The sequence below is a fragment of the Anoplopoma fimbria genome, chromosome 8 (genome assembly GCF_027596085.1).
Source record: "Anoplopoma fimbria isolate UVic2021 breed Golden Eagle Sablefish chromosome 8, Afim_UVic_2022, whole genome shotgun sequence".
Taxonomy (NCBI): domain Eukaryota; kingdom Metazoa; phylum Chordata; class Actinopteri; order Perciformes; family Anoplopomatidae; genus Anoplopoma; species Anoplopoma fimbria.
In genome coordinates this window covers 9,770,673-9,788,650 of record NC_072456.1, presented here as the reverse complement: position 1 = coordinate 9,788,650, position 17,978 = coordinate 9,770,673, and the positions used below count along the sequence as shown (strand labels likewise).

Below are 17,978 nucleotides of genomic sequence, written 5' to 3'. Positions count from 1 at the left end.
AACAACAGTATACATTTTTAACCAAACATTACTTTTATTTGGTGCACACATCCGCTCCTTCTAGTAAAGCCATTGCCCTGACAAGCAATGTGTCAGCCTCTATTTCCCAGTCGACACTAACACAGTGGAGATTGCAATTAGAACAGAAGGGATAGAAATAATGTGCCTGGTGTTGTGTTCTTTTACCGTCTTATCAAAAGAGACGAGGGCTGGAGTTAATTCTCCTTGTGGAGATGGCTCTGTCTAACACCAGGAGGGACTAGCTGAGCCCTTGAAGAGTCTCCCAGTGGTCCAGTCTCCATTACTTACAGAGCAGACTGTGGTTATATAGAACAGGAGTGGTTTGCTACAACTAGTCATAAATCCATCAAGAAGTTTATTTGAAAAGTACCGCCAAACTTCTTAGTAACTAGCCAGTTGTAGGTGAACCAAAAGAACCAAAAGAATTATTCATTAGACAATTCAGTGGCAGGTGACAGGTCTAATCAATACAAACCTGGCAGTACATGTAGATGTAAATATTAACAATGAATCTTTATGTACAAACTAGTTTTAAACATATCACTCTCTATAAACTATGTTTTAAGATGAGAACAAAAAAGGTGCAACCGCCTCCAGTATTGGGTTGAACCACCGATAAATCCATTACTAAAATTGTGTCAAGTCCTATAAGTTGTTAGTAGTAACTACAGCTTTCAAACTAGTAATAAAATAAAGCCGGTTGCACGATTTAAAAGGATTAAAATACAATCTAACAAATGTCATAGACTTTAGTAATGTGTAAATTGGTTGATAGGAAACATCTTTAGTGTCATTTATTCAAAGCAATCACAGGCATCACAAGCTGTCACAAAGTTGCCAATAATTACAGTTTTAGCAATATATTGAACCTTATAGACACTCCTTTTCAAATCCAGATATTACTCAGTTGCATTTACACAGGCATGCATCGGAAAAACATGTGTTTCAGTTAGTAGTATTCTTGCAGTAAAGAATGAGCGGGAAATTATCTGATTATGCTTACCTCACCAACGCTGGTTATGCAGAATATGTCTTGTATTTTCTTGTATGCTTTAGTTTATAGCATCTCTTCAGATGGCTTTAGATGGAAGGTTTGCTTTCTCAAAACAGATTTTGTTCTTGCCTTTAACATAGTTTATAGAGTGATATGTTGATATGTTGATTCTCTAATATCTGCTCCACATTTAAAATAATCCCAATGGGTTCCACCAGTTGATTCCATATATGCAGATTCTGATTTAGAGTGATGTTTGTTACAGAGTTAGAGCTTTAATCTCTAGAAAATCCAAGATACTTGTGGTTTCTGAAAGGCACAAACTGGATGCTGTGGGATCTGAACTTGTTATCTCTTAGTATATATTTAATCACCCCCCCCCTGCCACCATAAAGAAGTCTTAATCCAGCCCTGACACACATCCTTGTCCTAAAACTGTGCCAAGACGAGGCCTCCAAAATAACATTCCCTTTGAAGCTTTCATGCTAGCCCAAATAAATCCATGTATGATTTGCAGCAAGGACACATATTTACTTATTTGGAGGAATGCACAATTTTTGGGGGACTTGCTTTGGACCTGTTGGAAAACTTAAGTAAACGATGGCAATGATATCAAAATCTTCCATTTGTATCCTCGATAGATTAGCACAGGATTGACCTTTTTTTAGTAGATAAACAGTTTGTTTTAATTGGCCTCTGGATGAATACATTTTGATGATGAGTTTATATTTGATATTTAAAACTCAGTTTCTGTTGAGCAACCATGTACTAATCAAACCTGTATTGATTTTAGCTGCAGTCTCCCATCGACCAGTACATACACACTCAAAAAACAAGAAGGTCACACTCCAAAGTGTTTGGTTAGAGATACCTTTTGCTACGAAATTAGGCCAATAATTCAAAACAGGAAAGGCTTCATCTTCTTTATTTATAGAGCTTATTTCAATTTGTACGAAAATATTGTTTAGGTTTGATGCTGTGTCACAGAGTATCTAAAATTCTCAAGTACTGAAAAATATTTGGACAGATTCATAATTATTCTTTAATCAGATAGTTTCAGCTGCATTTATTTTTTCCAATTTAAGACTAAAAATATATGGTTTATATTAATGTTTAGACAAAATTTTACATTCGAGAACTTTTATTTTGTTCCTTATGTGAAATGAGAAACTGTTTTGTAGAAAACCGTGTCTATAAATTAGGACATCATGAACGTCTTCTGCTCAAAAATGTTACCTAGTGTAACGATACCGTGTACTTTTCTAGGTTAACATAATCCAGGCAGCAATTTCATTTCTTGCTAAACATATTTGGAAAATAAATCCAGTATTACTGTTTATGTTGGACAGGGATGCCTGTTATCACTGTGCATACTGCAATGTTTCAGTAAAAGGGATCTGATTCAGGGAGTCATGCAGCTTAAGGGATCTACCTGGTTTTATCACTGATATGTGCTGTTGGACAGCAAACAGTTATTCAAGGTTAGGGGTCGATTGTCTTGTTAAACAGGCATTATTCACACATACTTTTCCTCTGGATAGATGACCTTCCAGCCCACTTGTCTAACCTCCGACCACCGCTGCTCCTGAGGGTTTGTTTGGTCGGTCTTCTGATGTGGTTGACCCTAAAAGTCACGGTTCTGACTGCTTTATTGTGGTAATGTGCTAATTTGACTATCCAGCAGAGCGGCAATGACATTTTCCTGACCTGTGTTTAACCTCAATTACCTTCCTGAATGGAGAAAAAAACTTTGGTGTCATTACAGACAGTAAAGAGAAAACAAAGAGACAAGGAAACAACAGTATCATGCCAGACACTGTTGTTTTGGTGATCGAACAAGTGATGTGTAACTAATATGGTGGATTTAGTGAATGGTTTTTTCCTCACAGGTTTGAGTACACTGTACACGGCTGTATACTCTGCTCTCTTTCATTTATAGGACTTTCTTTTTTATTCTCCAGTTCCTGATGAGGTATCTAACTCTCTATTTCTCGCCATCTCTCCATCTCCCTCTCTTTCTATTTCCTTCTCTGCTATCCTGTAAATGCAAGTTAATTTGTCTCCCCCTCTCTCTCTGTCAATCTCTCTCTTGTCTGTGTTCTTCACTTCTTTCCCCTCCAATCCAGCTGTAATGGGTAAAGGTCAGTATGTCTGCTCTCTCCTCTTGTGCTGTCAGTGTTCATGTCTGTTACTGTGGTACTTATTAGCTCTGGCCTTTAGATACTGCCCTAACGAGCAGGCAGCACAGCACTGAAACAGCTGGTGGAGGAAAAAACACAGACACAAGAGGAAAGAAGATGGCCTTGTACTCAGCTAATTCCAACCAACATCTATTTCCCATCCATACAAAACAAAATAAAATAAAATCATGTTGAATTTTGATTGTTTATTGGTGTTGTATATTTTTTTGTTGCTGTAAAACACCTAAAGAAATCATGTTAGTATATAAAGGTCACAACGACATGAGGAACAACTTCACAACATACAAAGTGAATAGATAACAGATGCACTTGGGTGAAAACTGTTTACTTTCTCTACAACAAGTGAGTCAAGTTCTAGAAAACTCTTCTTCATGAGTAAAATGTAATTTGGATAATTTTGACTTTTTTTAAACACACATTCTTATTATATTTGACTTAACATCGATGTGGAAAATGCTAACATTTACAAGTGAATTGGGGTTAAATGCATACATTTTAGTACATGTGTTGGAGCATAATGCACATAAATGTTATGGTCATCAAGACTCATTCAATGCCCCTTGAGACTGTTACACCTGCATGTTTTGGCAAACTCTCTGATCACTGAATCGATTAATTTATCAATTGTTGCAGCTATGTTGTGTTTAGTTGGGACAGTTCCAGTGTGCTGGTATTGTGGACACTTGCTCACTGGAATTCTTTCTACAGGTACACAGAACAGGACAGAGCTATTGTAAAAACAACCAGCTACAAGTGTTTGTTGTTGTTGAGATCTTTCACTCTATTTCAAACTCACCGGCATTACCAACTCTCTCCCTATACCACATTCATGAGTCAAAAAAACATCTGTCCAAAAGCGCTCAAGTGGAGCATCCTTATGGGGTTCACTGTGTGTTGTGTAATGATCATTTGCAATCTCAGAATGAAGTAGCTTTATAATAGATGTCATGAGATGAGGCCATGTGTTCACTTCAGACTGTTCGTCTGAAATGTTGTGGTAACGATTTGTGTTGGCCTCATATCAGCATGACATCATCTTTGCAACAAAAGCACAAGTGCTCTTTTGGCTGGCTGTTTTATCACGCGTGTGTGTCCCCGCTCTGTAGGGGAGAAATCTCTCCATCTGCTGTTTGGGCGCCATGGATTTGCTTTGCCCTGACTCAGCACTTCTTCTTAAAAACACACACACACACACACACACACACACACACACACACACACACACACACACACACACACACACACACACACACACACACACACACACACACACACACACACACACACACACACACACACACACACACACACACACACACACACACACACACACACCCTTAATATTCAAAGTGTCATTATCTTGTTGCAGCCTTTTCCATCAACTCCAACTTTCTTCATAATCCTATGTCTCTCTCTCTCTCTGTCACTCTCTTTCTTTCTCTCTCTCCCTCTGTCTAATGCCAGCAGCATCCAAACTAGAAATGAAATTGCAGCTGGATGATGGTAAAAAGGTCAGCTACTGTTTTGAGGCACAACTCTCACTCTCTGTCTGACTTTAAACCTCTGCTGTCTCTCCTTCTTTTGCAATGACAAAAACCATACAAATGTCTTTCTTTCACCTTATCTCACCCTCTGACTTTCAACAGGTTCAACATATCTGAATAAAAACACATCCAACAGATCGTGAGGGATCATTTGTTTATTTCCTTTTCGAAACTGTTTAGAACTGAACTTCTCCGAGCTTAGTTCAGAACAGAGACCTTTTTTTTTGTGAGCCATCTGTTTTGCATACCATGCACATTTCTATCACATCTTAAAAAGATTGTACCAAAAGATTAAATAAGGAATTTGAGCACAGGACATTTACTGGACACAAGCTAACTAATTGGGTGGAAATCAGATTTTAAAATAATTTTTGCAGCAATGTATTTTCTCTTTTCCTCTCTCATGACACAAACACTCACTACTTTCTTTTATTTATACCTCCAGTCCTTTTAATGGACTGGATGGGCTAACTGTAATAATCATACCAATTTTCTTCTCACTTTATTTTAACAGAAGATGAACATGGTGAACAGCATCTTATTGAAGTAGAAATTAAATTTGTTTTAGGCAAATAGAAATATTATATTGGGGTCAAATCAGTTTAACAAATCCGCTCCTTTTGAATGCATTTAAAAATGTGAATATAAAAAATGACCAGTCACACTGTCGAAGTCAAAAGATTATTTAAATTCATACAGTGGTATTATTTTCATATAATCTGCATATTTTTCCATAATAATTTGCCGTTGCAGAGACCGACATCCTCAAGGCTTGTACAGTTCTGATGGGACTAACTTTTTTTTGGACTACGATATGAACACAGTGTGAGTTAATCTCAAACATCCCTAGATGTCCTCCCCAGCTGCTGCAACAGCTGTCGCCAGGACAGAAAAGGGGCATGTTGCCATGAAAAACCTAGGAGGCAGGTCAGCGCTGCAAATCACTGTTGAAAAGACAAATGCTTCAGCTCAGTGATTTAGGTCACATCAGTGTGGAAATGTGACTGAATGATTTATCAGCATATTCCACTCACCCTAACACCTTGGAGGGCCATATTAAATGGCAGGATGCATCTTGACACTTGAGTTGAAAATAGTCATTACATTGCTTTAAACACCATGCTGGTGCTGCTCAGTCAAATCCATTTCCTTCAAATGTGTGCATCAAATACACTTAACGTCTTTGATTATGAGGATTAATTATTTGTCATCATGAAACCAGAAGAAGATGTATTGCAGGGTTTTAAATCTGTGAGCATGTAAATTGACTTAAATCAAAGCTATGTTTATACTAAAGCAGGATTTCCTCTGAATGTAGTGAAGACTAACAACTCTATAAACAGAGTTCTAGATAATATGCCTTTCAAGTATTTAACCCTTCTCTTCAGCATTTCTGTCTTCATATTCCTCACCACAAATCTACAAATAACATGCATCTTGTATTCCTATCGAAACTGTGAGATTTATTATTGGCCAGCTATAAAATCGTTGCACGGAGCGTCTACTCCAGACTATAAATTCACAGTTTTAAAGATTTATTTCAAGTAGGTTGAAATGTAATGAATCACATTTCACTACTGCAATTTATCCCTCGATCTCCGCTCTCACTTATGTCACCTCTGCCTGCCTCTGCATCTTCACACACACTAAACACACACACACACACACACACACACACACACACACACACACACACACACACACACACACACACACACACACACACACACACACACACACACACACACACACACACACACACACACACACACACACACCTCATTATTAACATACACTCTTTGTCTCTGCCCCTGTGCAGGAGCTGGAGGTTGGTCCCCTCTCGTCTCAGACAGATACCAGTGGTTGGAGGTCGATCTAGGGAGGCGGACCCGGATCACTGCTGTTGCTACGCAGGGACGCTACGGCAGCTCTGATTGGCTGACGGCTTACCTGTTGATGTTCAGTGACACAGGACACAACTGGAGACAACACCGACAAGAAGACAGTTTAGGGGTAACTCTTCTGGCATAACCATTCATCAAAGCAGTACAAAAAGAAAAAAACACAACCAATTTGCAAAAGCAAAAACGTTTTGAAAGAAACTTATTGTTGCCGGATTACTTTTTCTTTTCGGTGTTCAGTAACAGGACATGTACATTTAGTAGTCAAATTGTCCTTACTCCTGTTTTTGTAACATGGCATGTTCATAAATTAAGGTTAAAGTGACTGCAGCTCACACCGAGATGAGGATGCAATAATTAAAAGAAAATTAATTATTTGGTATTTAAACAGCTATGAAGACAGCTCTGGAGGTAGTGCAGCTAAAAAACTCCAGTTCATTGAAATCAAAATATATTTGGCCTCACTATCATAGACATAATTTACATGATCAGTGGGGACTGGTACCGCCTGCAGCGGCAAGCCTGCTCACCAGGAGTCTTTCACTCCTTATTAATAATGGATGGGAACAATGAAAAGAACCTGGGCAAGGCTCTGTCGACTGCATGGAGCTGCTGTCAAACAGTTGAATCTTTGCTGACGGGAGGCTGGTGTTGTTGTTAGAAAGACTGCCTGGTGTACAAAAAGTCACAGCTTTGATTCCTGCAGAGGCGAAGGTGTCCATCATCAGTCTCCAAGCAAGACGCTGATGGTACACATGCCAGTTCAGTCATTGTGAGCCAGTCTTGATAAGAGTGTCAGCTCTAAAATGTAAATGTGAATAAGGAAGCTGACATGCATGTGGTGATTTGAATATTCTGTATTTGGGCAGATAATCAAGCTCATGTATGAAGTCCTCCCTGCAGTGGGGAGAACCCACAGCTGAGGCACTTTCCTCTGCTTTCATGTTTGTGCATCTCAAAATCCTTATTTTCCTGTATTTTTATAAGCTAGTAACCATTCCATGTCTGAGAAAAGAGAGATAATACTAGACTACAGTGATGTTTGTGATAAAGCAAACTACTGTACAGTATGTCAGAATGACAGGAAGCCATGCAGGCCTCCGTTGATTGAACAGCCTTAGATTTGATTCAGAGGCAGTCAAGCATCTCTTCTCTCCTTTATGGAAGACAGTGCACCCCTTCTTGTTACAGTAGCAGCCCAGCTTTTGATTTAGATTTGACAGGATGTGATTTTCTCATAGTGAAGGATACAAACTCTCTGAAGCTCGGGAGTCATCACTAAAAAGAAAAAGAACAGGGTATGACTTCTTAAAGCTTAAAAACTTGTTGATTTGACACTCAGCATGAAAGGTGATAAACCCAGATTAACTCTTGGTGTGTTTCTAAAGCTCCATATATTAGTCAGGCCAGCTTTGCGTGTCAGTTAAGGAGGAGATTTGACTGCAAAAACAGCTGTATCAGTTTCAGCTTCTCACTGACTCCTCAGCTTAGATGCTCCCTATTTCTCCTTTTGCCCTGGTGGGGAAATAAATGCCTAAATTTACCTAAGTACTGTACCTCAGTGTAATTTTGAGGTAGGCCTTTTATATTTTTTTCATTTTGAGATGCTACTTTATACTAATCCACCACAAGAAAAATATTTTATATTTTATTTATTTATTTGAAAGCTATAGTCAGTAATAACATTTGAGATGAAGATTTTACAAATAACCTGTAACCACCATTCGAGTGCAGTGCTGATCGGTTGCCATGAGCTAGCCAGAGAGGCATTATTTGCATTTAACATGTATATACTTTTACTTGAGGAACAATTTTAATGCAGGATTTCAACTTGTGTTGGAGTATTTTTACAGTCTGGTTATACTGCCCAGTACTTATTCTACAACTGATCCTTCCTCCTCCTCCTCCTCCTCCTCCTCCTCCTCCTCCTCCTCCTATCATGCTCATCCTTTCTCTCTCTCCTTGACTGAGGTCTTGTCAGAGGCTACTCATATTTCAAAAAAAGCTCAGGCAAGTAAACGAGATACCGCTCTCTTCAGCCTCCTCAGCAGGAAACTGAGCTGTTTGTTGAGCTTAACGCTCCGCTGCCCGGCCGGCTCCGCCCTTCAAAGCAATGAAGTAGGCACTGAGATCACAATTACACAGCACCAGGCAAGACAATTTCACTCACATAGCCAGTACACACTCAGGACACACACTCTCAAGTAGGGAGGACAGACACCAGCATGGCACATGCAGACAAAACCACAAATGCAGCCTCTTTTTTTCCCCACCAATGCATCTATTGGTCTACAGCTGGGATGGCCAAACTATGGCCGACAGGCTGCTGTTAGTGATTTTTTTTTTTTAAATAAACTAGAATATGGCTTGAGCATACTACTTATAAATTACACTGTATTGCACACCCTTGTACATTAAGTCAACACTAGATGTTTACAACATTTCGTAAAATTATCTCTTTATTAACCTCTTGGCACAAAAAACAATATTTTACCTTTTCTGCCGTTTTTTTTGTTACATCTTAATATTAGACTTACAGATTGATTCACATTTAAATTGAAATATTTTAATTTGGCAGAAACAGATCTTTTTCAATTTGTAGTTATTTTTAAAGAAAATGAATTTTCTATGGCATATTGGGTTTTCTTGTCTAGAAACACTGATTTCCTTGCAGTGTCAGTGACTGGTTGAAAACCATGAATTCACTTTTGTTTGATTGTGACTCATTATATGTTCCTGTATATGGCCCAAAATCAAAAAAGTTTGGCCACCCCTGGTCTACAGTGTGTGAGCTGTTTTCCTATCAGGCAGAGAATCCTACTGGATTCCCACAAGCTGATTGGGAAAATAGAGCCTATTAGTCTTTGAAGAGAGGCTGTGTACAGAGACAGTTTACTGATCAGTGGACAGAGAGAGGGAGAGACATCATCAGCAGTTAGGGTAAATGGTGTGTGAGCTCAAAGTTCGAAAACTCAGAAACAATGTCTTGGGATCCAGGAGGTCAGTCTTTTATGCACGGTAACAAGTGCATATCTTTCCTTTTTAGGAAAGTTTTCTCCTTACAAACATGTTTTTATCTACATATCATGCTTTTCGTCAAAAGAAAGTTAGCAGAATATAGTTTTAGCCTGGGAAGGCTGCAAATCCTTAAATCGAATACATTTTCCTGGTTAGCAGCATGATGAGGATTGAAGTAGAAGACAAAGGTCCTCTGTACCTGTCTCCCAATATACTCGTGGTACTTATTAAGCTACTACAAATATTTGCAGTCAGATCTTTGCAGCTGCAGCAACCAGTAAAATGGATGGTTGGATGTAAAATTGAATCAAACTATTTCTGTCATTTCAGGCTTTCCCAGGTAACAGTAATGCAGACACTGTGGTCCAATACAAGCTTAAACAGCCAGTGATAGCTCGCTACCTCCGCCTGATTCCTCTGGACTGGAACCCCACTGGGAGGATTGGACTCAGACTGGAGATATATGGATGTCGTTATAGTAAGTCGGATATCTTTATTTGACTTCTTTGTCAGTTTTGGCTTGTGCCTCAAAAAAAGGTCTCTGGGATCTCGACTCAAATGAAGATGTAAGCATGAAGTGATGTATCTTTATGTTCAATTTGTCTGTCCAGGTTTATTAAAATGAGAGTATTTATGATAAAATAAGTGTAAAAATATATAATAATACTATAAAAATATTAAGTGTAAAAATATATAATAATACTATAAAAATATTAAATAAAGAAATATTCATTGTTTTAGAATGTTTAGGCATTCAGTGGCATAGATCTTAGATGTTGGATTTAACGAGATAATAAACAATAATAATTCTGAAGCATTCATTTTTCTACACCAAGCTGTAGCCTTTACTGACCTCCATACTGCATTTAATACATGGTTGGTTTTGACAGGAAATTGAGTTAATTGTTTCATTGCACAAAGAGAGATTACTTTTTGGCTCAACAGGCTCAAGTTCTTCTATTCATACTTAACAGGTTTGACTTGTCACATCTTAGAATAAGAGTTATGACAAAGTTGCATAAGACCAAACACTTTTGACTGTGAAGAAACCAAATAATCTAAAGAATGACCAGTACAAATGGTCAACAGTGTGCTTGATTCTTAAGTCACTGCAGGTATAACTTTTAATGCTGTGAACATGACATCTGTTTTTAATTGGAGCTGTGAACTTTCTGATGATTCTGGTAACACATTTATTTTAAATCTCACAGATTCAAATTAATTCTGCTTTCACAGCAGTAAACATTTTTGCTGATTTATCGTCAGTAGCAGACACTTGGCCACATGGTTTAATTACAGCGTTTGAAGCCTTTATACATTAAGGGGACAATGGTTTTGTTGCTCACTAGAAACAGTTCATTCAGAGAGGAAATCAATACCTTAAAACAATAAATAAATACGTTCTTACACGTTTTTGGCGTGGTTTTCAACAAGAATTTATTCAACTGTGAAATACAAGCGATTCAAGCATTTGAGGTCATTGCAACAAGAACATCCTAAATTCAATGTCAAAATTGTTGGTGTTGTGTTGTTTGCAGTAATATTTCTTTATCCACAAGTGCACACATTTTTTGTAGGTGTGTTTGTCTTGAAGTTACAACAGGGCATGACTTTTTTTTCACATTAACCTTCTAAACCCCACATGTTGGTCAATACAAACTCATAGTTTTCAGTCAAATATTGTTCAAACTCAGATCTTTATTTCAAACTCTACTGGAGATTCCAAAGATTGTTCTTCAATCTTAAAGCTACTTAATGGAACAAAGAGGGATCACTGGATATTATGAGGTTCAAGCTACATGCTAAATAGTTGTTCTACTCGCAAACTGCACAAAAAACACTTTTATTACTCAATTAATAATGGTATTGAAGAATGAAGTGATTATCTTTTGTAATAAAGCTCTTCCTCCAATACTCTCTGTCATTCTGTAGCTTCTGATGTGGCCAACTTTGACGGCAGCAGCAGCCTGGTCTACAGGCGGAGTGTACGGCTGAGCTGGACGGCGATGGAGGTTGTCTCTCTGAAGTTTAAAACCCTCAAGAATTCTGGGACGCTGCTTCATATAGAGGGAAAAAGAGATCACAGCCTCACTTTGGTGTTGGAGAAGGGACGGCTGCTGCTCTACCACCAACAAGGTATCAACATTATTCTTATGATACTTAGATACGATAAGGCAAAAGATTCCCAGGGGAAATTCAGATGAAAAAGATAAAGAACTATTTGAATTAAATTAATTAAAAATAATTTAAGAAATTAAGGTAATTAGAGACGCACTAAAAAGCTATGGTAAATTACCGTATGCTCTATAAGAGCACTGTGTAAACATTTACGCTGAACTGATGTATTAAATAATTTGCAGTTTGCACAAAACACTATATTGCTGTTTCATTTGTTTGAATTTCATTTTTGTGTGCACTTGCTGCACATATGAGCTCAAAGCTTTATGATATATCTTCCTATTCTTTTTTACTCAATATATACTTCTGCAATCTTCTTGAAAAAGATTATATCTCAAGAAAAACACTAAATCTAGATTTCAATCTCTTTAATACAATTTATGGTTTTAGTGATGTTATAGTTGAGTATCTGGATGAATCTTTAATCATTTTGTGCTTTTCTTACTTTAAACTTTAAGTATTCTTGGTGTTCATTCCTGACAAACATCTTCATGGACTTTACACCTTACACCGAGTAAATGCACGTACATCTTTGGTAGAACAATACACAGCTTTAGTTGAATTCCTGAGGACATGGATTGAAGGCTTTTGGTGTATCATTGCTGAAACTTTGGATATTGGAATTTAATCAAGTGTTTTGGAACTCGGACGGCTTTTTCGGCAAACTCTGCAGCTTATCTATCTGTTCATTGCTCTCTGAGTAAATGTCAGCTAAACGCCTAAAGCTTACAGTGTATGTATGTATGTATGCACTTTCTCCGGTTCCAATCTATCCACCAACCGTCTCTATATTAGGAATTTAATATCTAACACATTTTTTATCCAAACAATGAAATGGAGGGAGCTTCAAGTAGGTCTCTGTCCATCTGCTGGATTGCTTGTGTGTTTGTCAGATGTGATTTCTAAGATACCACTGATCCAATTTCGAGGAAACTCAGGGGTATTACGCTTTTCTCTGCTTATGCTGATTTACTCAGTACAGTGTTTACTTGTTTATCCATATGTCGCAAGCAATATCTCAGACAAAACTAATCAGATTTTGAATAAACTCTGGGAATTGGTGCTGTTCACCATTGCAGGCGTGTAGTTGCAGGTGAATGACTGTGGAGGAGGACAGCATCATTTGTAGGGGATGTTTTTTCCCAGACTTTTTCTCACTTTCCCTCGATCAAATGTGTCTCTCTCTCTTCCTCGCTCTGTTTCCAGCTCAGTTTGACATCTGCTTTCATGTCCGCTCTTTTAATCTATGATGGATATTAGCACCATGTGTAAAGAATGAACTCTGTGGAGCACAGTGGGTTAGCACAGCATGGTCCATGGCCCCAAACCCCACAGAATGGAGCGCTGTTGAGGCTATGGGAGGTAATGTGTGTTTGTGTTGGTGTAAACAAGGTTAAACCTGAGGCGTTGTCGGACTGCCAGACCATCGTATTTTCACCATATGGCAGACCTCTCAACCATGCCATCTGGATGCTGGAGTACTTTACCTCTCTGTTAACCAACCATTCCTTTTCTTTCTTCTTTTGGGTTGAAGGTCTTATTGTATTTTGAAAATGATTACATCCTTGGAATTTCTAACAATATTTACAGAAAAAAATGATTTCAAACTCAGAACCTTGGATAAGATTGGTTCACATGTTTTCAAGTCCGACACAAAACTAAGAAGTGGATGTAATTATCATGACTTCACCTATTGGTTTGGGTAATACGGTTTTGAAGCCTTGAGTTTGTCATTTTGGCCGTTGCCATCTTTTTTATTTTTTTGCTGCAATAAGTGATACGAGACCATGGAGTTCAGTACATCCGAATGCTGGATAACACATTTTTAGCCAAGCAAAATGTTACCTTAAAAACACAACAAATTGTAAATCATGGACAACTCCCAGACCGTACAACCCTGTGGTAGTGACCTGTCAATCACAAGGTAGCCCCGCCCTAAAGCATACCCTGCTTTATGATCTACTTTACTCCAAATGGACCATAATTTACAAAGGGAACATTGTGCTGTATTGTAGAAGATTTAAAATTAGCGATTGAAACCATACACTCATGTTTACAATTTTTACTGATGTTTACTGATGAATCAAGTTAGAATTAGTGTCCTTTTCTCATGGACCTCTATAAAATAATAAAAAAATTTCTCACACTGGCTTCAATTTTTCAGAACCATTTAAACAATGTTAAAATGCCTATATGTACATTGAAACGTTTAAAGGCACTATAACTGTTGTTCCTCCCTAGATTCCTGATGGGGGACATAAAGAGTGCAGCATTCAAAGGCAGCTTTAGGGTATGTTAGGTCAAGTTTAGAGTATGGTGTCTCCTGTCAGAAGGCCTAGAACATGTATGATGGCAGAATCTGATCACCAATTAAGGGCCTAATGATAGGTTGAACATCCTTAACAACCTTAATACTGGGCTTTGGAAGGCCCACCCAACTTCTGGTTCATTTCACAATGTGGAAATTTTGAAAGATGACCGTATACAACCATCATTATTATAATGCTGACCCAAGTTTAAAATTATGTGCAGTGGCAAGGAAGGACAATCTCTCACATGCAGACATTTTTTTGCATTTAGTTTCAGTGATTTGGGGCATCAGAGAATTTTTCCTATGAATTAAACTGGAATGTTCGCTAGATTAGAGTAATAATGACATTTCAAGGTTGTAGTTGAGTATGTTCCAGTATCTACAACAGTTCCAGTGTATATAATGATGTTGGAAAAATACACTTTTCATTCAGTACATTAGTTTGGATTGACTTTATCGTCCACCTCAGAGGAAATCTTTGACTTCTTTGGCTTCCCTGTGGAACATTTGTCTTTGACTTCCCTGAGGAAATTTTTTCTTTGGCTTCCCTGTGGAAAATGCTTCGAGTTCATGTCATGCCTTCAGGCTCCATGAGCCAAATCTTTATCCTGTTTGATACAATAGTAACATGTCTGCGATCATCCCAAGTTTTGACCTAAAATTATGTATGAAGAAGGAAATTTGTGACTGTTAGCAAGTTTCCTTTTTGAAATATATTGAACGAGTTCAGTCGCAGTCGATCTCCAGAGTTTCCCATCTGGGGATTTTGGCAAGCTTGCAAGAATGGGCCCGGGGAAAGCTGTGCCCAAACTCATTTCCTTTACATTCCTTCATACATTAGGACCCTCGCTGCATTCAATCAACGTAGCTGATCACACTGCATTTTAACATCCGTTAAAACTAAAAGCAGCAATTGCAATTACATGTAATGCTTACTTATCTGGCTGCTACCTTATCTCTTCATGGCTTGGTTTCTCAAACAACCACACACGATAGCAAGTATATTGCTGCATTATGCTCTGCATTGGTTGATTTAATAATTAATCTATTCAGTGGCAGTAGTTTCTTTACTGTGGAGACTTGCTGGATTTCACTTGGTTGAAAATCTGTCGCCTCAGTAGAGAGGCTTTATCTGCAATAGCCATCTGTCTGACATCAGCTTTCTGAATGACGCCTGTCACATCTGCCTGCTAGACCAGAGGTGACAGTCAACAAACTGCTCAAAGAACTCAGCATAGCTAGGAACTAATCTAAATGGTGTTCATTTTTGTAATGGAGAAGAGATTATATTAAACTATGATAATCCAGTGATATAGCCAATACTGAAAAAAGAAATCCATCACAGCACTGGCTCTTGTTGTTTCCCTGCCTGTGTGCCTGACGCCCCCTTTATTTTTCAGCTTTTTCTATGTTTACTCACTCTCCATTGTTGTTTATTACAGCCTTTCTCATATGTGGTCCCAATTTTGCCCTTGCTATATTTTTTTCAGAGGTGATTATTTGCCTTTTCAATTGCATGCTTTGTCTTTCTCTCCTTTTCTCTCTTTCACACATCCCCTCCGTCCCTCACACTCCCCCTGGAGTTTGCAGACTGCAGACAGTGTAATTTAGATCAATTGCTTGGGGCATCCACCGTGAGCCACAGCATGCTCCTCCACAGTCAGCTCTTGGCTCAAGAGAAGAGAAGAGAAGCTTAAACTAAGGGAGCAAAGATACAACTTGAAGATTTAATGCATTATAGCCATATCTCCAGAATTTTAGCTATTCTCTGGGGTGTTTGATACTTTATCCCTCCCATTTGGCAGTCTGATCCAGTTGGTCCTGGGCATCTATTTGAGATTCATGTTGCATCACAAGATCAACAAGCTGTCTGAGACACAGAAGAGCTAAAGATGGCTAATGATGGCTAACATCAGGGACAACGTCAGCATCAGGGATCTGTGTAGCTTATAAACACACAAACATAAAGACCTTGGTTAGAGCAGATGTGCTTTTGTCAGACACTGTGTAACTACCATTAGCATAAATTAATGATGAATGAAAACAGTAAGACAGACATATATGATGTATAACGAACAGATAAATACAACAGTGAGATATTAAGGCCCTCTCTATCTGCCTGTGGCTGTCCAAGCAGTTGGAATGAATTGGTTGGCTCATTAGGATTTATGCCCGCTTTCCAAACCATCTCATTTTCTCTCTGCCTTACATTTGTCAAAATGTCAGTTTGCTCTAATGTAGCAAACTGCTTCATAATTCAGTTCACTTCTGAACTGTCACAGGGAAGCTGTAATCCACAGCAGTAAATACACTGAGGGCTGGTGTGTCCTGCTCCAGTGCATTCTGGACGAGGGGTGTAAAGTATTGCTGACTAAATGAGGGCGGCATCAGAGAGGCGTGCAGGCCGAGTTGCATGTTAAGTGAAATTCTGTCTTTTCTCTGTTTAAGGACATGTTGTTGTTGGTTTCTGCATGCTGGCTGTGTTATGGTGAAAAACTTCCCTGAATACTTCAGATTTTACAGTAATGAAACATCAGCATGATCATATACATTTTTACTAATCGCACAGAGAAATAAAAGTTACGATTAGATGAATCTCTCTGTACAAAGTTGAGAAAATAGAAGACAATGAATCGTGGTGATTGCATTTGCTAACTATACTCCACTTTTTAACAGTGATTTACAGTTAGCCTCTAGGAGTTTCTGTTGTTAACAGCCTCTTACGAGTTTCAGTCTAACTTCTGAGCATACTGAATTTGCTAAAATAGCCAAGGGACTCTTACTGTAACACACTCCCCTCCTGTATAATAAGTTGCTTACTGCCGGTTTCTTCTGTGTGCAGCAGCAATATGGTTTGTATCTCAAAATAAAGATAAGCTACACACATAGCTATATAGTCAGGGAAATGTAAATGTTTTGTCTCTGAAGATAGTTGGGAAGAGAAAGACATTTTGTTTTGACGTTATTGAAGAGCAACATTTTGAGACATGTTTGCCTTTATTTTTGGTAGTAGATAGTAGTGAGGTGACGGACAACAAGGGTACAGAGGAGGGATTACATGCAACAAAGGTCCATAGTCTGACTTAAACCAGGGACATCGTGATTACACGGCCAGTGTTTAAAACTCTTGTCACCAGGATGTAAACTGACAAATTTTACAGACTTGCTGATAACCATTTGCTTCATTTGGGTTATTGAAACAGGGCACAGTGTTTTTACAGAATTCACAAAATATAAAACAAACAGATCTTAAAACCAGAGACCATCTTAGGATGGATCACACCAGTTGCAATGGAAATCGGTTTGATCTGAACTACACACCTGCAAATTTGTGACCGCATCTTTAACGGTTGTGATGCTATAGCGGTGAAGAAATCTGCCCAAAGACAAACAAAGAAAATCTTTATTTGTTTTACAAATGTGTTAAATGAAATAAATAAATAATCTTTCAAGGTCTTTTTTTATGTATCATTTACTTTACTCTGTTTATAAAATGCTTTGGCTACATGTTTTTTTAATCACAACAGCATGCCAATAAAGCCCATATGAATTGAACTGAAGAGACAGAGACCTGACAAAAAGGTGACATCCCTCCCATGAATATAACTGTGCTGTCTCCTTTTTTACCACAGTTTGTTTTATGGTGATAAATTCAATTCCTAACTGTGACGAAAGCTGGGAATTGGTTTAGAGAGAGTACATCATTTTTACAGTCTAGCTGTATTTCAAATAATGGCACCACGTGACGCTTCAATGCTGAAACAATTATGACAGTCACTCCTGATAAGACCTGTCATTGTCGTCCTTCAT

At 38.3% G+C, this 17,978-nt stretch overlaps 1 protein-coding gene across 1 annotated transcript in view; it reads left to right on the top strand.

The window, feature by feature from the left end:
- LOC129094681 (contactin-associated protein-like 4) overlaps window positions 1–17,978 on the top strand; it is a 97,087-nt gene that overhangs the window by 37,615 nt on the left and 41,494 nt on the right. The window contains exons 4-6 of the mRNA XM_054602941.1: window positions 6,580–6,773; window positions 10,010–10,157; window positions 11,612–11,815. Of these exons, the coding sequence (XP_054458916.1) occupies window positions 6,580–6,773; window positions 10,010–10,157; window positions 11,612–11,815 (546 nt within the window). The remainder of the gene's footprint in view (window positions 1–6,579; window positions 6,774–10,009; window positions 10,158–11,611; window positions 11,816–17,978) is intronic.